The sequence below is a fragment of the Filicampus tigris genome, chromosome 15 (assembly GCF_054856515.1).
Source record: "Filicampus tigris isolate MCC_2025a chromosome 15, RoL_Ftig_1.0, whole genome shotgun sequence".
Lineage (NCBI taxonomy): Eukaryota > Metazoa > Chordata > Actinopteri > Syngnathiformes > Syngnathidae > Filicampus > Filicampus tigris.
The window spans coordinates 2,788,037-2,815,380 of NC_141231.1; the positions used below are offsets into that span (position 1 = coordinate 2,788,037).

The 27,344-nt window shown below is 38.6% G+C and overlaps 1 protein-coding gene across 1 annotated transcript in view; it reads right to left on the reverse strand.

Annotated features, from left to right (window-relative positions):
- Positions 1-3,175: 3,175 nt before the first annotated feature.
- The window catches only part of ptpa (protein phosphatase 2 phosphatase activator), a 29,892-nt gene continuing 5,723 nt past the window's right edge, over positions 3,176-27,344 (reverse strand). The window contains exons 6-10 of the mRNA XM_086052808.1: positions 26,615-26,714; positions 26,250-26,374; positions 24,718-24,818; positions 15,792-15,899; positions 3,176-4,292 (exon numbers count right to left, since the gene is read on the reverse strand). Of these exons, the coding sequence (XP_085908934.1) occupies positions 4,218-4,292; positions 15,792-15,899; positions 24,718-24,818; positions 26,250-26,374; positions 26,615-26,714 (509 nt within the window). The 3' untranslated portion in view covers positions 3,176-4,217. The remainder of the gene's footprint in view (positions 4,293-15,791; positions 15,900-24,717; positions 24,819-26,249; positions 26,375-26,614; positions 26,715-27,344) is intronic.

Sequence of the window (27,344 nt, forward strand, 5' to 3'; positions counted from 1 at the left end):
GTGGAATATGAGTTAAGCAGCAAAAATCCACCTGTTTTAGCCATTTCTGGGGGCGGCCATTTTGTCACTTCTGTCGACTGAATATGACATCACAGATGCCCAGGGCTCAGATAATGACCAATCATGGCTCAGCTTCAGAAAACAGGTTAGCCGTGATTTAGCCGCAGGCATATTATATTAACTGAAGACCTAAATTGTTCATAGGTGTGAATATGAGTGTGAGCAGTTGTTTGGCTATATGTGACCTGCCACTGGCTGGCGATCAGTCCAGGGCGTAGCTTGCCTCTCACACAACACAGCTGGGCACCAGCTCACCTGAGGGAATAGAAACTACATATAGTACATGTATGTATCTTACAATGATTTGTAAACATTGGAATGGTAAGTGATAATTGCACCATTATCATTACCGTGTAAAATCCAAAACAGTCTCTGCATTCTGAAGGTGGAGTCATCCATTCATGCTCAAAAATTCAAACCACACCTACACAAAAAGCCCATAACAGGCTGTATGTTGTTGAATATTCAGTAACCGTCTGACACGCCCCCAAACAGAATTTCAAAAACTAGGCCAAGGTCATTTGCATAATTTCATAGAATATGCTTTCTCTCATTTGCATAAAATGAGAACGATGGACAGTATTTCACGACAATGAGGGCTTGGCAAATGCATGATGGTAACTTTTAATGACTGTGTTTTTTGTTATAAATAAAAATTATTAATGACACATGAATACAAACATTAAAATAATTTCAGCAACTGGCAAATCCTACCATAGCACCCTTCACAAACCTGGTACACATGTTGTAATAAAAATTATATTTTACCAGAATTTAACAAGGAGAGAGTTAAAGAGCAAATTAATATTGCTGAGTCAATTTATATAGTGCCTATAAAGAATATCACTTTTTCTACTATTCTTTTGTTGAAGCTGTATTCCAAAATGGTCGGGGAAAAAAAAAATCCCCCATATGTATTTTTCGCTTTGTCATATTGTGTGTAGGATTAAAAATATTTTACATTTTTGCCATATGGCCTATGATGTAACAAAATGGAAAAATATAAAAGGTGAACACTTATTATAGACACTGCAGGATTTTCCATTCTTTGTCTACAAATTACGGTATGTATTATTAAAAACACAGACGTTACCACAGTCTAGTATATTCTAGCCAACCACTGGAGGATGCTGCATCTCTGACAAAAGGCATATTGCTACACTTTGGACAAAAGTAAACAATTGACAGAGAACTTGATGTTCACATGCAGGCTGTCCAAGCTACTTCTCTCCACCATCTTGAGTTTGCTTTGGTATTCTATTTCAGAAACCTTCCTCCAGTGAAATCACTATTTCAAGACCTGACATGTCAGTACAGGTAAACGCAGCTACTCCATTCCTAACATTCTTCCAAAAGAGTCAAAGATATTCAGTCTTACTCAGCTAGGACATTGTGGACCCTGGGAATTCACTTGTTGATGGTGACTCCATTCCTGTATAAATCTACGTAACCTTCTATTATATAAGCTACTTTTGTTGGAAGGCTCTTGCGATGCTTCAGCAAAACCCAATGAAAACCATCCATCAATTTCTATACTCCTCAGTCTGTTTGGGGTTACAGCTAACTTTGGGTTGATGGTGAACTTCACACGGCATTGGTCGACAGTCAAACGATTATACACTGCAACTTCATCAGGAGAAAATAATATTCCAAAGTACAGCACAGGTATTTGTTGCATATTGTGTCTTTCAGAAAGTGATATAAAGTGCATTTTTATGAATTTTGGGTGTATGGATTATAAATTGTTAGTTATAACCATTTTAAGCAACCTAAGGTTTAATTTCTGCGTTTTTAAATTCCAATGCTAGACTCAACAGAGACGTGGTACACTGTGAGCAGAACAACACAATTCAATGTTCCACTGCTTTTTGTGAATCAAAGTGTTTGTGTTACAACAGTGATTTATCTGTAAAACATCTCATCTGTGGCGACTTCAATTGTCTAAATAAGACAACATTTCAATTCCTTCCATTTAAACAATAAGAAATCAGGACTAAGTGGTTGAATTTTTTTCGAAGTCCTTCGGTAAGCTTTGGGCTGCTTGGCGCTCACTGCAGTCTAACTTCCTCTATAAGTGGGGATTTCCACCTCCATCCTTCAGAGGGCTCATTGTATGAAGAAAAAAAACTTTTGCACTGGAATTGTTGATTTGCATTTTGCAGTTTGTAACAGAAGTCACATGCACTACTTTACGGACAAATTAATTACACTTGGGTCTGAACCAGAACCCATAAATACAGGAGAAGCCTCAAATGTATTTATTGCCCGAATTCACTGGTTTGCAACAGGCAGCCAAATTACATTTCGTAATTCGTCTCCATGCGTGTAGCGCATTCCTCATAAGTTACGGTTAAAGATTTAGGGATAGACCAATTATTGGCCGGGCCGATTATTGCCGTTTTGACGAATATCGGCATTGGCCTTCTTTAAAAATCTAATAAATCTATTTAAAAATGGGTTAACTACATGTAACTATTTATTTAAATGTTCAGCTAACTTTATAAGAGATTCTACTATCTTGGGAACACTCTGCACTTTGTATTTGTTTGAAATCAAAACAAAGACAAGTGGAAATTTTAACATTTCTGTCATTTTGAAATTTTGGAGGACTTTATTTACTGTAGAAAATTACCGGTATATGGAGCTCTTACTTAAGTTTTTGTTTAACTTTTGAATACATGCTGATGACCCTGAGAGCTCGTTTTTGGTAGAAGTTTCCAACAAAGCTGTATCGTATATTGGCATAAAATATATAATTACATTTTTTTTAAAAATCAACATTATGCAAATCTGAAAATAATTCAATAAATATATGCTTAAAGACATTTCAACAAAGATAAAGAGTTTTAATTTTATTTATTTTTTTAGATTTTGATGCCAATATTTTCCTTTTTGATGAAAATGAATATCGGATTCAAATATCAGTTATCAGCCTCCTTGACTAATTGGTGTGGACCCTGAAAAAAACGTTTCAGTCTCTCTATATTAAAGACTCATTCACATGCAAACTACCAAGAGTCATCCAATAATGAAATCTAAATCTAATTTGTTCACTTCATCAAACTCGAAATGAAACAAAAATGGTCTGGCAGAATAGTTGACCTGTTTACTCGAATGACATAAGAAGGTGCAGACACCAGTTTATTAAATCAGGACAAGTTAATGCATAAATAAGCACAAGAAACACACAAATTTGGACAATATGGAGTCATTTAAAACTTTGGATTGAGTGAGATGAGGACATTATTAGTGAGATCAGAGGCAGACTAAAGACCAGTTCCTTCAGCCCAGGTTTTATGTACAATACTTTTCCCTATCATTAAAATAAGATGACAAACCAAAAATGATCATGCCTCATTATTCATGATTACTTTTTGTGCCTTAAATGTTAAAGACGAATGGGACAAATAAAAAAAAGTACACTGGGAAAGATATTAAAACGTTTGGCTTTGAAAGCAACACAATGAAAATATCAAAAATCTGTCCAAAAAAAGTATATTCATTTTTTTCTGCCATTACCTGCCTTAAAGGATGCACATCTGAAGTCAGCTCAAAGCATTCATCCAAAAACAACAACAAAAAAACATTTCCTTTCTTCTAAATCAGAGTCTAATCCAAAATGTATCCAGGATATAAATACAATAACAATAATAGAAAGATGATCCGAAAATAACAAAACCACAACAGATGGACGGTTCAAACCTATTCATACCTAATACACAATTTGGGTGCTCAGGCCACAAACTGGCAGCTCTTAGATGAATAAAAGCACAATCCATTGCTACTGATTCAAACATCTGGATGTGGTCAGGAGTGCCCAGTGAAGGACCTCACACAATTTTTCTTCCAATTTGGTTAGCCTGGAATACGACGGGAATGAAGAAGTGCGTATCGCTAATTTCAGAAAGAAGTGTTCTGTTATGCGTAAGGTGCTGATGCCAGTGCAAGTTGGAGCTGTCATGTGCTCAGAACACTCATGTTGCATTTCAATGTGAGGTCCAACAAGCCTTTATGACCACATTTGGGAGAATGACGCTTGTGTCCGGATCTGAGGTGCTGTAAATCCACAACAGGATGCTCGACAAAGGGAAAATGGTCCATCTGATGTGCTGGGATTGTGGTCTTTCCATCATGTTCCTTGGATTCATCCATGAGTGTCAAGGCTTTGATGGCTGGATTGACAGCAGGCTCCCAAATTTGAAGTGCTGGATCACAGGGAACTTGTCCAAACACTAAGAATGGTTGCAGATAGAAAAATGTTAACGGACAAAAAAATTGGGGAGGAAAAGTAAAACAAGTGTATTTTTTGTTGGTAATTTTAAACAGTGTCCTCTACATCAGGGACGGACGGATGAGCAACGGTGGCTCGAGCCCTTAATTAATTCCCCCTCCATTAAAAAAAATATATACCGGTATATATTATTATTTTTTTTTTTTACAAACCCATCCAAACTGATAAACATTCAATATATCTTTTTCATGACAAATGGGAATAAAAATCGCAGGGGGAAAAAGTAAAATAAAATACTGTAAATATATATATTTTTTTCTGGGTATGGAATGATATACATGACAAACCTAGAACCTCAGTAATACTAAAATAAGGATATCTAAATCTCATTTGTTCACTTCATGAAACTCGAAATGAAACAAAAATGGTCAGGCAAAATAGTTGACCTGTTTACTCAAATGACATAGGAAGGTGCAGACACCAAAGTGTATTAAATCAGGACGAGTTAATGCATAAATAAGCACAAGAAACACACAATCTTTGACAAGATGGAGTCATTTAAATCTTTGGATTGAGTGAGATGAGGACATTATTGGTGACGGATCAGAGGCAGACTAAAGACCAGTAATATTTACATTTTGAGTGAGTTGATTTTGTTGCATCAAACCCTTTGTTGTTGGGAAATAGTGGATCTTTTATATATGCATTCAGGTGTTTTATTAAGAGCATGTATTTTGCATGTAGGCACATATTTGGGCCATATTTCAACTGCATTTTTGTCATACTTTGGGTTAGGAATTGTGTTGTCCTATGTGTCCGTACAGTTGAAAGATTGTGGGCCCCTCTAGCATTTAAGTTGCCCATCTCTGCTCTACATTCATCTTTCATACTCAGATTTTACTTTGTACATTATTCTATTATCAGCGTAAGTGGATATTACTCAATTGGTTCAGCTTTCACTCTAAACAATAACCCTTTTATTCCTCGCCCGTATAAAAATGGATGAGTTGCGTCAGGAAAAACTGTGACAATCAAATCAAGTGAGTCAGTCGCTGCGGCGACCCCTGAACAGAGAAAAATCAGAAAGTCACCTTTTCATAATGTTTGTTTGGTGACAGACTGCGAGTGACCACCACAGACCTAAACTGAAATCCATGACAAAAACTTGTTGCATTCTGTTTGGTTACACTTCCAAATAGTACTCAAAAGTTTCTGGTACTTTTGTCCAAGGAGTGAGCTCAAAAGGGACAGACTGGGAACTTCACCTCCCTCCAAGGTTTGTGGAGGGAATTTTCTCAGTTATGTATAAAATTGACATAACACAATTTTATACATAACTGAGAAAATTTCTTCTCATAATTTTCTCAGTTTCAGTTTCTCAGAAAATTCCTTCTCATAATTTTTTCAGTTATGTATAAAATTGACGTAACACAATTTTATACATAACTGAGAAAATTTCTTTTCATAATTTTCTCAGTTATGTATAAAATTGATGAAACTGAGAAAATTATAGTTAAGTATAAAATTGTGTTACATCAATTTTATACATAACTATAATTTTCTCAGAAATTGATGTAACACAATTTTATACATAACAGAAAATTCCTTGAGCGTTTCTTTGAGTAATTCAGCAAAACATTGGGTTTTAATAAAAACACAATTTTCTACATAACTGAGAAAATTATGAGAAGGAATTTTCTCAGTTATGTATGAAATTGTGTTACGTCAATTTGAGAAAATTATAGTTATGTATAAAATTGACGGAACACAATTTTATACTTAACTATAATTTTCTTAGTTTCAGTTTCTCAGAAAATTCCTTCTCATAATTTTCTCAGTTATGTATAAAATTGACGTAACACAATTTTATACATAACTGAGAAAATTCCTTGAGTGTTTCTTTGAGTAATTCAGCAAAACATTGGGTTTTAATTAAGATCAGCTCTAGTTTAGGCAGTGCTAGTGCTAGCTAGAATATGACAATTTACTGCCAAAATAATTATTAGCTATTTTTTGCACAAAAAAAACAAAAGCCATTAATTGTTCAGCCCATAACTACGTTTAAACTATCAGCATGTCTATGTTTGCATCAACCTAACCGTTGAAAATGTAAATTACGGCTGGTATCCAGTCCCTCTTTCAAACTTCAATTACCGGTATTTAAGCTACAGTACAGCGGAAGAGAAAAAGGCTAAAAATAGTCATTAAGCCATTTATCGGTTTATTCATAGCTCTGTCTTGGTTACAGTATATGACATGCCACCTCAGGTCAGTTTATTGCTATCTGGAAGTATGTGCCGAACGCGTGTTTGCCATGGTGAAAATGTCTATCACAATTAGGGTTGGGCATAGTTTGAATTGGACGATTCTGGTTCCGATTCCGGTTCTTTGATTTGATTCCGGTTCCTAATGATTCTCTATTCCGATTCTTAAAAAAAAAAAAAAAAAAAATTGACTTCTTTTTGGGCAAATCATATTAAACTTCACTGTTCATCACTTTCATGAACTTTGTACTATTTGTGGACTTTACCATGGATTACTCAAAGGGCTGTTTTCAACCAGTATATCTATTTTAATACATTTTTTTGGTCATATTATTTCGTATTATTTTTCACAAGAGCTTTCTTTTTGAGAAGTTCAAGACAATACAAGAATGCAGCTGTTACTGAAAGTATGCTACTGAACATCAATTGATTGGCTAACCTTGTCTTGCTTTATAAAGAAAATATGACAAACACAACGCTGCATTTTAAGGGCAAGCAAGTAAAGTATCTAATTCAAGCAGTCGCTGTAACCATATGCTGTATATGTACAGTATTTATGTATATGCTGCAGCTGCGTATGCTATAAGCTAAATATTAGCTGGAATTTTGACCTTAACCCCAATATTGACAGCATGTTTGCATAGTCAGTGGCCGCTCCAACTACAAACAAATACTTATCCCATTGAGTTGACCTTGACCTCAAGGGGCACCTAACCCCGGACCTCATTTTTAACATTTTGAGAAGTCCAGTAGTTCAATTTACAAGGTCTTTGTGTGAGTGACAAGATCTATTGTGGAGTCAGGGTGGAGTTTTTGGGTTAGCTGCTGTGTAGGGTAACACTGGTTATACTGCAGACCTCCAAAGCAGCCCGTGGACCCGTAGTGGTTGGGGACTCCTGATCTATAGGACCATAATTATTGAGTCACTCAATGTGCAAACTCATCATGAGATCATATACAAGGCGAGTAACGTTCAACACTTTGTGGGCAATATGACTCATCTGGCATTCTAAATGTAACCTTCTGGCGCTGTGAATCTCCACTTGGTGCATGCAAGAGAATGTATGTAAAAATCTCCACTTGATTTCAGAAGATGTATTTTGTCTTTATTTCACACAACCTCTTTTTACTGTGTATTGTACAAAAGGCAAAGCAACATGAACAGAAAAGATGATTACCTTCACTTTGTTTTAATGAAACAAGTGTTGGAAAGCTTAGATTATGAATGTGATTTTTTTAAGCATATGACTCACAATAAAAGTACATTACCGCTGAACAAAGTCTGATTGGGCTAAATTTGCCGATAAACTTTGTATTGTGCTGATTTCAATGAAAATTGTAAATGCACTGCTATGATTTCATTGTCAGCTTTGTTCAAGCAAGTCATTTTTCCTGGCTACACATTAATACCCACTGAAAGGAACTTTAATGAGTTGTAAACAGTGTCATGATTACACTTATTCATATTTCCTCGCTGTGGACACAGAAGCTATTATTATCTCTGCTTCAAAATACGAAAACATTAACGTGCCAGCACGGTAGCTACAGAGGCTGGACGGATGGATGGGTGGGTGGACGGACTAACGGACGTACAGGACACAGTCAAGGCTTAGAAAACATTGAGCAATGTTTCTCATTCGCTAGTCTCGTCCACTATTCAAATGTGCAGTTGATTTAATCAGTCAAGCCGGATACTTTCTCCTCCATATTTTTAATGTGTTTGCTCTAATAAAGTTTTGTAAAAATCCGATAGTACAGTACAACAGCTGTGTTTATAAGTCGTGAGCGCAGCGCGCTCCCGGCCGGCCAGCCGGCCGGCACGGTCGATTTAAATATCGCCAAATAAAGGGTTTGTTAGTTTTGTTTTAGGTCGCTTAAAATAGCTTACCTTAACTACAATCCCGCTTTGCAATTTATCCAAAGGACTTTATTGATGTTATTGTGCAAAGATAAAGTTAATGCATGATCCCCTCCTGTGGCCGTGATTCTTCTTCGTTTTTAAATGAAGTATGAGGCAACAAAGGGAAGAGGAAGAAAAAGCATGAAAAGAAGGAGGGAAGAAGAAGCATCCGTTTTTACTTTCACTTTTCACGACGACAAGCGTTTTAAAGTGCAGGTTTGGATAAATTACACTATGGCATTCTAGTTAAGGTAAGTCAATTTTATGATAACAAAACTTGTAATGTAGGTTTTAGCAAACGTTCCGACGTGATCGTCAGCTGCTGCGGTCGGTCGAAGCTAAATTCTAATCACAGCCTGCATCTTGGTATTTATTCTTCATTTTGCATTTTTAAAGTTAAATTGATTGTTTAACAAGTATTTAGAAGTGTGGGAACCATGTCGGGGGTTCACAACAGCGTAACAGAGGTGCAAATCCCCCCCAAAATAAAACTGTACAATAAATATCATATAAAATAATAATAATAATAATAATAATAATAATAATAATAATAATAATAATAATAACATGTCTTTTTGACCTTTTCAGGTTTTGGATGTAAGAAATGATATTTTTTTATGTGTTTGAAGAATCAACACAAAGTGGGACACAACTGTGAACGATTAAAAAAAAAAAAAAAAAAGTTGCGAAATTATTCACCCCCATTTCTCTATCTGCAGCCAATTGACTCCAGAATTTCCCTGATGATTTCCAATGATCCAATGTTGACCTAAATGACTGATGATGACAAATAGGGGCCACCTATGTCTAATGGAATCTCAGTATAAAGAATATTGGGGAGCAAACAGCATCAAGGAACTTTGGAACACCAAGGAACATACCAGTTAGGTCCGGGATAAAGTTGTGGAAATGTTTAAAACTGGATTAGAATGTAAAAATATTCAGCGATCCCTTTAAAAACTTTCAGCCCAAACAAGGAGAGGACTGATCCGAGATGGGAATCTGTCCATAGGACAACTATTAGTTACACACTGCACAAATCTGGCCTTTATGGAAGAGTGGCAAGAAGAAAGCCATTTCTCAAAGACAACCACAAAAAGTCCAGTTTGAAGTTTGCCGAGCCACCTGGGAGACACAACAAACATATGGAAGAAGGCGCTCTCGTCAGATCAGACCAAAATTGAACTTCTTTGCTCTAAGGAAAGAGCCTCCGAGGGGATCGAGCCTTTTCTGTTGCCGGTCCTTCCCTCTGGAATGACCTCCCTTTAAATGTTAGGCAAGCCCCCTCACTGTCCATTTTTAAAACTTGTTCGAAGACACATTTCTATTGCTTTTGACCCGATGTAAGACTGACACATTTCTGCTGTTTTACAGTGTCTACTGTATATAATAATTTGTGTTTTAATTTATTGCTTTCACTGTCTTTGACGCTTTGTTGTTGTATTATTTCTGTTTTGTTAATGTAAAGCGGTTTGTTACAGCTGTAGCTGTTATGAAATGTGCTATATGAATAAAGTTGTACTGTATTGTATAAATGTAAAACGTTATATTGAACGTAAAATTAACACTGCACATCACCCTGAACACACCATCCCCGGGGTCAAACATGTTGGTGGGAGCTAGGGCTGAACGATCTTAGGAAAAAATTGTATTGCGATTTTTCTGACTGATTTTGCAATTTCGATTTACCTGTAATTTGCGATTTTCTTGAAATCAAGGTTCAGTGCAATAGTCACAATGTACATTACCATGTACAAACATGACAAAAAATGCCATTATACCATTAAAAACATTCAATGCTATTACTCTAATAATGCAAGGACACTAAAGTGGTTTTGTTAGGGAAGCAGTCCTTTTTCAAATGTTTTAAAATGGTTCAAGTATTACTGTACTTCTAGCCGTCAAGTATAAATATGCATTTATGTGCAATTGTGTGTATAAAAATACATTTTTAACCCCCAAATGGTTTACATTTTGTACTAATGTACATGTTCTTTGTACATAAGTCAATATTTTTCCCGTAGTTTTGCTAGAGACTTAACTGCTTCAAACAGAGACTGAGGGCTTAGAGTATGGCTTGAAATTAGTGCTGGCAAATTTACCGCGTTAATGGGCGGTAATTAAATTTTGTAATTGATTGCGTCAAAATTTTCGACCCATTTAACACATGCGCAGAATGACCGCCGATGCATAATCCCACTCGGAAGCGCACAGTGAGCAAAGCGGACGCGTGCCGCCCGCGGGAGTATAAAGAAGCATTTTGAAAGAAGATGGCAGCTTTAAATCTCAGAAATGTGAATAAATTGGTTTGCCACAGCGACTGAGGATGAGTAGAGCAGAGGGCTGTCTTGTTTTGTGTGAATAAAGTCAGTTTAAAGGTGGAACACACGACGTGCTGATACCAGCTACAGCATAGCACAGCATAACGCCAAATGAGCCAATCAAATTTGTGTGCCCTTCGTGGACCACTCGGAAAACATAAACTCTAAGAATATAAAGAAGCATTTCGAAAAGAGGGCAGCTTTAAATCTCAGAAATGTGAATAAATTGGCTTGCCTCAGCGACTGAGGATGAGTAGAGAAGAGGGCTGTCTTGTTTTGTGTTAATAAAGTCAGTTTAAAGGAGGAACACACGACGTGCTGATGCCGCCTACAGCATGGGTCACCAACTCCGGTCCTCGAGGGCACCTGTCCTGCAGGTTTTCAATCTCTCCCTGCTGTAACACACCTGTTCAAATGATCAGGATCGTTATCAGGCTTCCCAAGAGCTTGCTGATGAGCTGATCATTTTAAGTACTACTGTACTACTTGCCGTCAAGTATAAATATGCATTCATGTGAAATTGTGTGTATAAAAAATTATTTTTAACCCCCAAATGTTTTACATTTTGTACTAATGTACATGTTCTTGGTACATAAGTCAACAACGCCTGATAACATTCTATATGTATATGGTGGAGGCCAAAAAGTTTAGGAGGACTGAATATTTTCTCAAGGCACTGTATACTTTGGTAGCGAAGCGCTATCAAGCTCATGATTTTTGAGCGGCACACACACAACAGCCCTGTGTGCCAACCTTCATGAATGAATGTGATGTCTTGCACATATCTTCTGTTTTAGCGCTCTAAGCTTTGCAGGGTTCAGTGTTTGAGGAAATATTTGTGGGGTTTTCCCCCCAAAAAATTGGAGGCAGGATTTTAAAAGTTCGCACCTAAAAATACAGTTGTTGAGTAAACATGGGATCCAAAACAGCACAATTTGTACCATATTGTGCAAGCAGCGCCTGAGTCTGATAACACTCCAAACAATACCCGCAGTGTGTATTTATGGCACCACTACTGTGGCCAGTGGAGACACTTAACTTTTGGATAAACTCTTGGAGAACAAGCAATTGGTGTTTCCTGACAGTGATATTGTCAACTACTGGCAAGGTATTCAGACTACAGTAGTGCTCATCATTGTTTTTGCAGAATAAAAGTTTTTCTTATCATCATCATCATCTTCATCTTGTAAAAGTACACGGGATGACCCGATCTCATTTGTTTCCATCCGAGTCCAAGTCACTTAGTCTTGAGTATATTCTTATACTGAGCTCTGATCTCACACCGTATCTTGGCAAATGCATTGAGAAAATAAGAGCAGTTCTAAATTGGCTCAAGTGTTTGTTTGTTTTTTCATTTGAATAAAGGTATATCGACTTGATACCTTTTTAAATGGCTATATGTCCAGTAGCATTAGTTCAAACAAAGAAAGCAAAAATATTTTTGTATCTTATCAGTGGTGCACAAAATAATGATGCAAACAAATTTCATTTAAAAACTTGTCACAAATAAACTCAAATCTACAAAATAAAATCAGAAATTCCACTCAGTATGATGGCAAATATAGCGCTGAACTGGTCAATTATTCCGTTTCATAGAGTTCAAGATTGCACCACTAGCTCGCTTAACTCCATTTCAACCAATGAACACTGTGTCCGTAGTTCTCTTATGCATGTCGCCAAAGGGTGACGTCATCAAGCAGCTTGATTGGCATGCCTGCTAAGAGATGAACACATTTGTACACGGCCTCTTTTCTTTTGTCACCCCATAATACTCCTTTTTTTGGTTCATCTACTTTCTGAAAATCTAGGTTATGTACAAATGGTCTAAAAAGTTGCAGCTTCAATAAATGACAAAGCTTTTTGTGGAACCCCAGCACTCATGTTGGATGTGATTTTCTGTATCTTGTCTACGTTACACCATCACACAAACTCAAAACTTTACTTTGTGCAACATAAAACACAAAGGTTATTGCTGTTACATTCACAATATCCTTGTTCCTCAGGATTGTTTTGCCCCTTTATGACCTTATAAGAATTAAGTACATATATATATATATATATATATATATATATATATATATATATATATATATATATATATATTAAAAAAAAAAAAAAATTCTGGTCTTTTTCACACAATACCAATCCTCTGGAAATTACGTGATCGGAAGACACCATTAAAATACCAACGTTTTGGCAACGTATGACTGTGAACCTTATCGTTATAATGGCTGGACGCTGTGGAAAAGTTTTTGAGGGGTTTGCGTATGCTGGATCTACTTGCAGTTTCAGAAAGACATAGTAAACTGGGAAACAGAGGCACAAATTCACGAGCAGGGGGTCCTTGAAATGAAGAGATCATAGCTCACAAATGAATCCAAATCTTGAAACTATCTCCATCCAAATGTGTCATTTCATGCCTTTAGAAACATTAGCCCCTTTCAGACAGAATAAGTGCTGGATCCGGCTTTCCCCAGGCCAACTAGAACTCTGCCCGAAAACCTTGTGTGGGGCCAGCAAAAGGGAGTGAGGAATGCGAGTCTGCTGATGGTTGCTCCAGGCTTGGAGGAAGGTCAGGAGAGAGGGAGGGGTGGATTTAATGAAGGGAATGGCAGTGGAGAAGGAGAAGGGGGAGGGGGAGGCAGACAGTTTGGCCCCTCAGCTCTTTGGGAAGACTCGCAGGCTGCTCTGGAAAACACAGGATGTGGGCATGCAGGCGGGAGAAGGCTTAGACATCCCCCCCATACCCCACCCCCTACCGCCCACACACACGCACACATGCACACAATTCCATTCTCGCCGTTCCTCTCTTAACCCTTTCCTGCCTCTTCTCTTGCTTGCAGATTGTAAATGTCTTTGGTTTCTCTTAGGTCTTTTTCTTTTTATAGTCAATAGGAAAATACTGCTTCCTTAACGTGATTGAATCAAATCTACACAGACACCTAAATGGAATTTTCAACAAGAAAGAATTACAAATTTTTCTAGTAAAACAATCCAAATAGTACAATAACTATTTGCAGTAACATTCTCTCTCTGATTTAAAACCCAAATACAAGACATTATTCGTGCAGTATTTATATATAGTATTTATATGTAGTGTAAGGTTTATTGGCTGCATGTAAACTTAGTCAATATTCGGGTTAAGGTCAACGTTCCGATTTCTGAAACAATCGGAAAAACCCGTTTACACGTGTAAATAGACAGACGACCACCCACATTTGACTAAACCGATTGAAACGGCAACGCACAGACATGATTGTTAACACTGCTTGTGTATTTCCGGTGTTGGTGTCAGACATAGGGACTTATACACACGCATATGTGTCTCTATGCACATAGTGTCATTTTTGCCGTAGAGACAGAAAATAATGTGAAAACGCCGCAGAGAAATCAATGCATTCAAGTTAGGCTTGCTACGACGAGGATGCCTGGCATACAAGCATTTCGTCTACTACAAAGAGCAAGATTCCTTGTGGTTGAGCATGTGCAGAGTGTCCCATGCAATAGGGGTATTCCGATCGGCGTATACATGCGCACATATTTGGGTTGGAAAATGAGTAACGCAGGCATGATATTCGGAATTTTAAAAACATGAATAAGCACATATTCGGGTTACTGCGCGCGTTTACATATTTATTTATAAACCCGAAAACTGCCCATATTCGTGTTTTATAAGGGTTATTGACTGCATGTAAATGTAATCACTGGCAGTGAGTCTTGGGTGTTACACTTCACACTCTGCTCGTGGCAGTCCGTATTCTGCCTGTTACTACGCCAGAAGTCGGCAAAATCCTGGGACAACTTCGGCCCTCCCTAGCCCTATCAGTACTTACACACAGGACAGAGAACCGGCGAGTTGTGAAAACGCCGGCATTTATGGCCAGAGTTGGGTATACATAGTCAAGTTTCCACCCACTTGCCCAGTTCAGTTTATTTTGCGGCATTTTGGTTGAGATCTGTAGATTCTGGTCAAACTTGGGCTTCCATCACTGGGTGCAGAGTTAACGGGGTGGAGCTAACATCATCGGAACATGTCAATGAATTGTACGGAGAAGGAAAACCCCAATAAGGAGCGGTGCAATGTCGACCAATGAATCGACTGTGTCTAGCTCAATCTTCAATGGCAAACCATAATGCAACAACCTGGGACACTATAAGCTGTATATTATAGCAAAAGAAAGCCTGTAAGATATGCAAACGAAAGCCCTTTCGTGGAATTACATGTTATGTGTGTCTATTACCGACTACAAACATCTTATCCAGTATTTACATGTGGCTAAATAGTGTTGAAGGAGAAGGGCGGCTCCTTTAAGAGAGCGAGGCATGTATGCTATGGGTGAAACCAAAAAAGGGAGGGGGAAGCAGACAGGAGAGCAGAGTGGAGCAGGGAGTAGACAGCTACCAGAAGAGCAAGTCAAAGTTAACAGTGAATGTGAGCACACTCTGGTCTGGAAAATCCGACATTCTAAGTAAAGTGACCTGGAAGTTAGCGCAACTGCCCGTTCAAAGACACACATCAGAAATCTGTGGACTGTTCTTCCTTTGTGGTCATTTCAAGGAAAATGTATTCCAGTAGGAAATCTGATCACGCCTTTGTCTATGTTTCCATTAAACTATACATTTCAGTTCACTATGGTGTGTTTTGGAAACAAAACACAGAAATCTGAGCGTGACATCATACATACTACGGTAGATTTCTAAAGGCTTGTTAAGTGCCCCCCCCCCCCCCAATACATGTACGTATGGAAATGAGGATTGAAAGCTTGAAATGTCTAACTATGGTGCTGTATTCTGCTAACTGAATCAACAGAAGGTACCAGAAACAAAGTATGGGTCAGCTCTAGACCATGTTTCCACCAAGTGGGGCAGTTCCATTCTGTTCCCAATGGTGTGACTTGGATCGGTTAATTCTATGGCAAAACCTAAATGACATTTCAATAACGCACGATGGATTCATTTACTATCTCTAAGATTATGAAATAAATAAAAAAACGACGTTAAATCAGTAAACCCACCTCAGCTTTGTACATTCTAATCAGACCCTGGTTGACTTTAGACCAGGAAGGAACAGCACTGATGTTCCACAGCTGGTTGGAGTGTTCGGCAAATGGACCTGTCTTCATCTAGAAAGAACAATGAAAGATGGAAGACAAAACATAAAACATTGCTGGTGTGGCCCTGATGCAATGCACTACAGTTAATACAGTTTAATTATAACATTTCAAGGAGTGGTGGTTGTTTTGGGCTTCTCTTCTAGGCTTCGTCAAACTCACAAGATGCCCTTCCTGAGGCAACGTTCACATTAATCCGAGCATGGAACAGGTATAAGGTATTGGAGTGCTCTAATGGCTGCGTGTCAGAGAAACGTCCTGGGATACAAACCAGCACTTGGCCTCATACCAGGCAGCGATGTGTACCACTAAACTACCAGTTCCCCTTCAAGCAATGCACAACACATTTAGTGGATGTAAAAATTCCACACACCCCTGTTCATATGCTAGGTGTTAGTGATAAAAATGACACCAAGATAAAAACATTTCAAATGTTTTTCCACCATTAATATGACCAGTGTAGTCACTGCCTTGAAGACCTCTGCTGGTCCAAATACAACCAGAAGTACGAAAGTACAGTTACAACTAACATAAAAGAAGCTCAGTGAAATTCGCTCTCTGCGAGGCTACCACCATTCCAAACGAGGATTCTGGCGTAAAACACGTACTGATAACAGAGTTATCAGCGAAAAAAAATAACAGAAGTTGTCAGTAAGGCAACGCAAGATGGCTGCCCTCTGCCTTCAGCCGTGAGAGCCGACAGGCAGTCCAGGTTATTACATACGCCCGTGGATTAGGTGCGGATGAGAATGAGAACACAAACATGATTGTGAAAGTAAATAGGAGGGAATTTAACTTTATGTTTACCTCTTAGTCCCACAGACCACAATAATATTCCATATTGTAACACTGGAAACAAGCAGCCAGAAACAGTTAACTGTCCAACATTTATTAAAAAACAAGAAACATGTATTTGTTTGGATTCGTTTTTAAAAATGTGCTCATACTCCTACGTAGACTCTTATGTTTATGACTTGAAAGTTAAATTTGAGTCTTTGTACTCTCCTCAGTTGTGACTGAAATGATTCACATTGTACAAAAACAGGAGTTACACAATAATATGTAGTTATTTATGTTTGTTTTACAATTGATAAAATACAAGTAGTACAAGAAGTACTTTTATGCCTTCGCACAGACAGACTCTTGTAAGCAGAAGCAGGCTCAGCTCCAACACAGCTACCAACAAAGGAACTCGACTTTCCAGCGCGGACAAGCACAGACTAGTTGGCTACATATACAGTATGTATTTCAGTCTGAGGCCCTCAACTACTACATCACATAGACTATATATGTGAACCTGGTAATTGTACCACTAAACTGCGGCTTTTTAAAATATACTGAGAGGGTGTATTCCAGGAGCACTTTAAGCAAGCAAAAGCCAGTAAATAAATTCTGTCAAAATGGAAATCTTAATAAACATAAAAAAGTGAATCTGTGAATGAAGTTATATGTTGTTTTGCCAAGTATCTTTCCCCAAGAGCAAAGGAACCCAAACCCAGACCCTGGGGCATCAATCTAACAACCCCCTCCTTTTTCCATTCCACCCCCACCGCTCTCGAGACTTTCCATGGCCTCGCATGAGAACACAAGGGGGGAGGGGCATGGAAGAGGGAGGAAAGGGGGGAGGAGACAGCCCATATTCCCTGGAGGAAGGAGTGATTCACAGCAGCATGTGGGGAAGGAAGTGACTCATGTTTAGGCTGATGCATGCACGCACACACATATCCTTGTGTGTGAATTAAAATCTGAATTTGCGTTGTGTTCAAGTGCCCACGTGTAAAAAAACAGGAATATAGTCCGGTAGACATATGAAGTTTGTATGCCAACAGCCAACAAAGTGTAATACAGGTAATGGACCTAAACAAAGACAGTGATGCAATTTCTTCCTTTTCCACATATAAAGACAGAGATTTAACACTTGGAAATAAAAATCAGTTGCGTTAGAGCATGGACAGTGATTTTAACATTGTACATTCAGGTGATATTTTTAACCTGCAGTAATAGTCACTCTTACAGAGGAACCTCAAGTTATGACATTAATTGGTTCCGTGAGCCCATTTGTAACCTGATATGTTCATAAATGAAGGCAATGTTTCCCTTTTAAATGAGTGGAAATGCAATTAATCTGTTCCCGCCCCCCAAAAAAGTTATACTTAATTTTTTTAAAGTTAAGTACGGTTAAAAATAAATACTGAGATTCATAGATCAGTGAAAACACAATCATAAAGAAATAAAAGACTTAAACATTTAATATCTATTGGTCATTAACTTTAACTAAGGAGAGGGAAAAGGGGAGTAGGACTTGTCATTTTCAGTCCCAAACCCCCCCCCCAATCATAAAGTGGTATGTCACGTCATTTAAAAGGTGTATTCGATAAAAATCTCTTCATCATCTTCTGTTTTCTTAGGAGCCATTTTGACTTTTTAGCGCTTTATGTACTTGTTTGGCAAAAGTTCAACGCGTCGACATGGGACCTACTGCCGCATTTATTCAGAAAACACGGTTGCTTCCACAGGTGGGCATTTTATTAAATTTTGCTGGTCCGTCAATCATTATTGGTCAGTGGCCAGGGTACCAGTCCGGCATTTTTCGTAACGAACCGAATCGTAATCGTCAGTCCGTCAGTCAGTCAGTCCATTGGTCCGTCAGTCAGCCCCCCCAAAAAAAGTCAGAAAAACTAATGGTCCACCCGTGACGGCTGACGGATGCATTTAGTGACGATTAGACTAATGAAAAACCACTTCCGTCTTTCGTCAGTCCGCCATTTTTAAAAGGCGTCCCGTCGTTCGTCAACAAAACGGGCGTTCGTCAGTGACGGACTGACAGACTGACCATCTCTGACTGCTTCTGGCATCTGTAATTGGGGGAATATACGTATTACCACTAGGGTTGGGCATCGTTTGAATTTGGACGATTCAGGTTCCGATTCCGGTTCCGATTCCGGGTCTTTGATTCGATTCCGGTTCCTAACGATTCTTGATTCCGATTCTTAACAAAACAACAACAAAAAAAAAAGAGTTATTTTTGAACTTCTCTGCTCTTTAATTTCATGACCATGATCTGTGGGCAGGATCTGCCCACGCCCAAAGTCGCCGGCGCCGCGGCCCGCGCTTGCAGAGGGGCTGACCGAGAGGACCACGGCAGCTCGAGTGGGGGCGAGCTTCCGTGCTATTGCAACGCAGCTTCAGCGGCAGGAGGCCGGGGGAGGGCTTGCACGCCTTTTTTTTTCTTTTCCCTTTTCCGGTCGTACTTCGTTTCGTAGCTCTTCGGTGCGGCTAACTAGGAATCAAAACTTAGCATCGACATTCTAAAATCTGAATGGTTCCGGGAGAACCGAAGTGATGGATCCGGTTCCACTCGATGCCCGATTCTCGGTGCCCAACCCTAATTACGACTAGGTGTAACTTCCGCCTCTCGACAATGTGCGTGGATGGCTATTTTGACGTGCTTGTGTCGCCGACATTACCCGATTGCTGTCTTAATTACAGATACGCATCATTAAAATACATACACACAATTTTTTTTTATTGGACACACATAAAATTAGTTTTGGACTTCTTTCAACACATTATTCGCAAACCGCTATTAGATTTGTGACAGGATGATCAAGGATGCGCAGGTGGAATTTCCCCCTACACTGCAAATCGGCCATTATTAAAAGTTCGGGAACAGTGTTAAAAACAGAATGGTAGTGTTGCATTGACACCATTCAGTAATAAAATAGCCTGTGTAAACAAGGATGTACGTTGTTAAAATGGAGTGTCACCTGGATTCAACCCTGATTGGCGTCTATTTGAAATTGAAACCACGCCCTTATGCAATGACTGAAGTTGACTGGTTAGAGCTGAGAAAATTCTTCAGCAACATTTTCCTCCTCGTTTGCACGATGGAATGAATTAAACTTCCCTAAGGTAGGCAAAATTTTCACATGATGTTACTTTATGGAAAAAAATGCTTCATTACTTGGTTTCCACTTGAGTTTTCTATTTCATATTGTTTAAAACCGATTGGCCAATAGTTAGCTTTTGTGTGACATCACTTGGCCACACAGGCTATACGGACACTCGGGTTCATTAACACTGTATTTAACGTGTTTTGGTTGAACCAGGTGTAGGCAGCTAGAGTGACGAGGTGCAAGTGACTTTTTTTGGACTGTGAGTAGTCTGCACCTGACTCCATTTAGTCTAAAGTCATTTGTCAGCTGCTTGACAAACAATATGGCTTTTATCCGAAATGTACAAAGTAACATGTAAATAAGCCAGGTGTCCTTAGGGGAATTTGATTGCATTGTCTGTGTTCGTAGGAAAAGTTAACATCGGCATTATCTATGTCCGTAAAATTATCACACTATTCCCCAGTCTGGAAGACAAGACTTCATCAATTTATGTGAGTTTTGAGTTGCAAATAAAAGAAAAAAAAACAAACTAATGATTTTTCATTTGGCCATGTAGCCCTACAGGAAATGGACTTGAGGATTTCATTTTAATTGTTTCGTGTCCATATTCTTCTGTCTGTTTTGCTTCAATTTTAATTTTGTAGGTGGCCCAAAGACTCTAAGATCACTCAACAGCTGAACTGCCATTATGTGATAAGTTAATGTCAATAATGAAACGTTTGGCCAATCAGCTAGTTAGTGAAGTGTCAAAATGAAGGCAACGTTGATGCACAGAGAGATGCTACACTAACCAGACCAGGTGTAAGGGTCTTGTCAAATATGTAATTTCCAGTGTTGCCACTATCTCCTGGGCGAAAAACTATGGAAGTAAATGCCAGAATGGAATGTTTGTTTGTGTGGGTACTGAAAATGAATTCTCTACTTTAAGGAAAATTGTTAACATCTTAATGACGGTACGGCATTTATTTTGACCACAAATGTTATGACTATGGGTTGTGATGACTACCTGAATGCATTTAGAATTGAGGATCATTTGTTCACTGTTATTAGTGTGTCTGACCTGATTTTATGATTGGCAGTTTTTGCGTGAAAATGATGTTAGAACATACTGTACATTGAGCCCTGCTGCTTTTTTGTATGAGCTGCCTGAAATGGATTTGATAAAAGAAAAATGTTTAGAATCTAAATTTTGTAATGCATTTTATTTAAGGTAGTGAGGCGTGGTGTATTTTTCCCCACAAAGTATAGTGTTGGCATGAATACTCAGTTTTAATCCAAACACTCAATAGTGTCATTATTACTGCACTTTCAACACTACATTTTGCTGCTGTAACACATTATTGGGTGTTAAACATTTAACACTTTAGAGAATGTTACTTTAACATCCGGTAGCTAGGATGCATATTGACCAGGCATGTCCAGCTCAGGTCCTCAAGGGCCGCCGACCTGCTTGGTTTTCCATCTCTCTCTGGTGCAACACACCTGATCCAAATAATCGGATCACGAGCAAGCTCTGAAGAAGCATGACAACGATCCTGATCATTTGAGTCAGGTGTGTCGCAGCAGAGAGAGACGGACAACAGGTAGGACGGTGGACCGAGTTTGGACACCTCTGACATAGACACTTTGCCGGTGTTAAAATTAACACAGTAGGTGTTGAATTAGCATCAGGAGCTTTGCAGTGTACATATGCAACGGCTTTCCACCTTACGGCGAGGAGGGATAAAACTAGTTTTCAATTAACAGCAAAGTGTTATGCATGTTGCCAATGATGGTAACCGTATTTTCCGGACAATAAGTCGCGTTTTTTTTTTCTTCTTAGTTTGGCCGGGGGTGCGACTTATATACTCCGGAGCGATTTATGTACGAAATTATTAACACATTATATCGTATCCCTTTCCTTTTCAAGGTCAGCAAACAATACACCAAACAACCACATGAGGGCGTTCTAAGGCTGCATATAAACCTGCATTACATATTGACTTTACAACGGGCAGAATAACCTGTAGTGCAGAGCTGGGCAAACCTGTATATCATTTCACATAAAGAAAAAAGATAGATCCTTGATGCTATTAAAATGCATGGATAATTTAAACAGTTAAATCCTAATATTTTGTTAAATTTTGCCATCCCTGTGGTGTTACACACACGTACGGTGCGGAAACAACAAAGAGATAATTACGACCGAATACATAAATACTTTTGGAGACTTGAAAACATTCTACATGGTCGGCGATAAATAAAATACTTATTTAATCGATCTACGACCGTTTTTGGTGAGTTTAAAGTTATCTTACCTTGTAGTCTTGTAGACACGGAAGAAACGCACCAAGGCGGAACTAAACTTTGGTTCCCCCCAGTCTTTCTGACATACCTGTTGTAAATTCCTCATTAGTGCTTTGTTTATACAGGCATTGGTTTACTGTTTAACTTGTGTGTTTTACACCAGACATGTTTTCGGGCAGCCAATGGGTCCTTTCTTTACGTTGATTTATGTCGGGTATATTGTTGGACAGCTAAGGGGTCCTAACGAGAGACGTTTGGAGTCTATTCGCCGTTAGCGGCTAGCGGCAGATGCGCGCCGTCTTCGTGGTCGTGTGCGAGCCGGGATTGAGCGAGTTGTTGAGCTCTGTGGAATGGATTGGAGTGCTATTAAAGCCACGTTGTTCGCTATCACTGTGTCCGGTCACGCTCTTTGATTCAAGTGACTGTTTGGATGAGGCGCACCGGGGAATCCCCCCAAATTCACATAAAGTCCTAACTTTCTTGTAATTCTACATGTGTGAATGTAAGCTAAATGTTACCATCGTAGCTCAGTGGAAATGATGTGTACTAAGCACACAATTTTATTATTTTGATTTATATGAACACATTTATCAGCGTTACACGACAGAGGCAACTTGGCTTGCGGGTGTTGGAGGCGGGGCGTTGTGTAATGTAACGTAAGCATACTGTTCAGCCTGTTGTTGTCTCGATTCTATTTTTATTTCAAATTGTTCGTTATTTAAATTTTAAATGACATGTCTCTTCTTGGTGTTGGATTTTATCAAATCAATTTCCTTAAAAAAATGCGACTTAAAACTCCAGTGCGACCTATATATGTTTTTTTTCTACTGTATAATGTATTTTATGGCTGGTACAACTTGCACTCCGGAGCATCGTATAGTTCGGAAAATACGACACTAAAATTAGGGTGATACAAAAATGAATACACCATACTGAAAGTCTCTAGACCAAAGCTAAATTTTGATGACGAATGTCTACAGATGAGTAATTATTCATTACACAGGTATCAAGCAGACATTCAACTACAAATGGGTGTTACCTAAAGCAAACCCTTTCCCATCTCATGTGTATATAAAATGTGTTCTGGAAATCCGGCTGTGATGTATGGATGAATCTATGAAAGGTGTTAAATATACAGAGTAACATGGAGGCAACTTCGACACACCAGCAGCACTCTTTCAGAACTGTGAGGAGGGCGGAACAGGTCAAACGGGAAGGAGGAGAGCGAGGGAAGGAGGCAGCGTGTCTGAGTGGGAAGGAGGAAAAGGATGTAGCATGCTTTAGCAACACCCCTCCCCTCCTTTTCCTCCCAAAAACAAAAACAAAGCGTACAGTTCCTGCTCTGGCACATGACCAACAGAATCCATCTGCTCTTCCCTGAATCAATCCCTGTCTCCTTTTTCATGAATATCCTATTTAGCGGTTTCCCTACAATCTATTTGCAACAACTCTATTATGCAGTTTATTGATTTAAATTATTATAAATGATAAAATAAGTCAGTTGGGTGAGGCATTGATGGAATACAAATAAAACAATGTAGATACATGTAAAGAAAGCTAAATGGCATAAATGAATGAATAGGGACCTCTATGTTTTCTGATCCCCATTTGAAAGAGAGTGGGGCGTACCCACCAACTGTGCTTGAGAAAAAAAAAACTGGCCCATGGCTAGGTTTTCATTGACGCATTTGCTGGGCTAAGCGGATTGGTTCTCACAGCAGTCTGGGCGTGCACATGTAGCCAGCATCACAACATTGCAAAGCATTTGCCATCTTCATACCAGTATGCTTTATCAGTTAAGCTTTCATCTTACAGAAAACACACTTGGGCATACTTAATTTAAAAGAATTCAACATGATTTTTAAACAGTTTTGAGCCACTACTGGCATGACCAATGCATATCTGTTGTTCTGTACCTGCAATTAAATGGTGATTCAAAACGACAGTTATTTTATGTGGATTTTATGATTGTTACAGTCATTGATTTTGCCTGTTTTGCTGTCTCTGAGTGCGTGTGCACATGTATGCTCGCAAACCCTGCAGTCTCATGTCCATTTATGGACATTAACAACTTATCTACGAGTATGTTAATCAGAAGAACCTGGCACACACTTGAAATGAATTAGCACAATGACAAAAGAACACAGTACAAACAATTCATCTAGTTAAGAAATCATCACAAATCACTTTGGACATTAAGACCAATGTCCCTTTAATATGACAAAACACACCTATTGAAAACAAATATTTTGCCATAAAGATTATGGTGATGTACAGTGGCTATCTCTCCTGACAATTTCTCAATTTGGGTTCAGGAAAGTTGCAATTTAGCATCATGCTTTGGATGGTGTATTGTTTTTATGAGTGCTCCAGAATATTAGAAAAATAAAGTATGAATATCAATTACCTGACAACAAATCAAGCTACATCTAGAGGAGTACTTCAACGGTGACATGAGTTGAGCTCCTGTACTGAGGTGTAAAACTCTGCCTTAAATATAATTACCGAATAAATTGTAGATTCAAAAATCACACCATTAGCGCATGCTCAATTTTACTGATTGTGGAAATTATTGACAGCTACTAAGGTGTTATTTTGGTCAAATGTGTGCATGCTTGTAAAAAATGAAAAAAAATTCATTGTCCCACCTCATTTATGAACTTGATGCACTCCAGAAACATGTAGTCCTGCTGATATTCGTTTACCACCCGCTCATCAACAAAGTGCCGAGGTTCTAGGGTTGGGTGATCTATGGGAGACAGTGTTGCAATTTTATATATTCGCCATCAGGTGTCACTAGTTACCTTGTCATGCTCTCACTTCAACACTCTTGACACTGCTCAGGTCATGTGGGAGAGGCACAATGCACCAAGTAATCAGAAGCCTAACTTTATCCCCCACATTTGCTCGGTTGCAGCATTATGTTCCCTCATGACTCTACAATCAGCAGCCGATCATGTCATGAGTAAAAATAAACAGGCATTGAACAAGAAGAATATACAATGTAAGAATTTTTAGAAGATGCGACACTAAAAATAAACGCTGGTCCTTCCATTACTTTTGATTTAAACTTGCACCACTTGTGCTGCACATGACTTAGAATGGCACAATAAGTACAGTACAGTAGATCACAGCAAACAAAACAAAAAAAAAACGGGCATGAGGTCGAAGGAACTGCCTGATGGGCTCTGAGGCGGACTGTGGAAGGCACAGACCTGGGCAAAAATCTGCCTTATCTAATTTTTCCACGAGCATAGCAGTCTCTATCCATAAAAGGAAGCAGTTTGTGACAAATTGGCTCTAGAGCAGGGATGGCCAAGATTGATGATTACAGCCTCATAGTCTATGTTCTATTCATCAAGCTTTTTTTTTTTTTTAATAAAATATGCTTAATTTCTTTGCAAGCAGTTGAGTAGTGTTGTACGTTGGTGACTCAAGAGTGAATCTAATAGACACCGGACTTCGGCACACGTCACCATCAAGCAACATTGCCCGTAACCAAAGGACTAAAGCACACATGACGAGGGGATAAAAACGGCAAGAGCGTGCTTACTGTTCTTTTAGTGACGGATTGCTGTACTACCAAGACTGACCTGTGAGAGGCAGCAAGGCCACAGATCATAGAAGCCGTTGGAAAATACTAAAAAATAAAATAAAATACTGTACAAGCTAGGCAAAAATTTTAGCCCAGATGGTAGCTAGATTGCAGTGGCAAATTTTTCCCCTTGTCATTTTTGCGTGAAAATAATAATCATTCTATTGAAGAAATTACATTTCTTCAAGTGGTTGCACGAAATATAATCATCTGAATTTAGATACATGTTTTAAGTAGACAATACATCTACATAAAAAACTATCTGGATCCAGATGATTTTATTTGTGCAACCACCTGACAAAATTTGATTGAGTAAATTTACCATTCCATTTTTTTGTGTAGGTAGTATAAAAATCACTTGTTTTAAGATATCTGGTTTTTTTTTAGCGCAGCCAAATTTTCCTGGTCTCATGGCACATCATTTTGCTATATTAGGTAAAAATGCCTCATTTCCATTTTTTAACTATCCATGGGCCACATTGAGCACAGGTGGGGAATGCAGGTGGCCTGTCGGTTGCCCATACACATGACACTAGGAAAATGCAATATGAACATTTTTAATTTCTTAGTTGAAAATCTTCATACCAACAAATTGTGAGCTACCCCATATGAAAGGTAGAAACTGGAAGTCATCTAGGCCCCATACACCTTGGCTTCCAGCTGGTTCCATTCTGTAGGTCCTCTGAAGTTTCCGCATCACTGAGAGATACCTAGGAAAAAAGACATGGTAAACTGGTCATGTTTTAAAGTGACCAGAGGTAGGTGATGGACTGGGGCATATGAAAGGCAGTAACACAAATGATCGGAACACAATGTTGTTGTTTTTTTATCCCAAGTTGAAATTCTCATAAAAGAAAAACACAATTGGAAGCTGTGGCTATGGTTTATTGTGTTAAATGGAATAATGAAAAACATAAAAAAATAACACAAAGTCCACTGTAACCACTTACTTGTTAAAAACTTTGAAAACAATAGCCAGCTGATCATCTGCTTTAAGAGCTCCAACCTTACAGAGACAGCAAAGGAAAGCAGCAAAAGCAGCTTCATGACCTGAATAGGAAAACAAAACGTGAAATGTGACCAGAAACGTGTCATGTGCAGTTTACTATTATAATGGAGTGATGATATTTTTTTCTTTTACATATTTGTCAGTTATTACCAATGGAGTATGTCATTATTTTCATTTATACACAGTACCAATTTGTTTTATGGCATGTTCACATAAAAATCAAGAAAGGAGGTTCTATGAAACCCTCTTGGTGAACAATGCAAAATCAGTTTATCCAACAACAGTAAAACCCCCAAAGTCTAATTCAATTTGTTCAGATTTTGAAAACATTTGTTTCCCTTGGGAAATAATAAAAATGAAAGAATGTGCCTCCAACTATTCATGATTTCATCTGATTAACCCCAATATTTTTATTAGGAGGAACCTATTCTGTTAAGTCGCCTTTTCAGTTTTTGTGCTATTTCTGAAACACCATAAAGTGCCACATGATGGCACTTGAAGCTCTTTCTAATAGAAAAGTGGTGCTTTGGCGCCATCTTGTGGCATCTTGGTGCCAAGGAAATATGTTATAGTGAAGGGAGGAGCTTGACTCAGACATGCCAAAGACCTTTCTAATAGAAAATTTGTGCGTTGGCACCATCTTGTGGTATCTATAGAAAATTATGAATCTT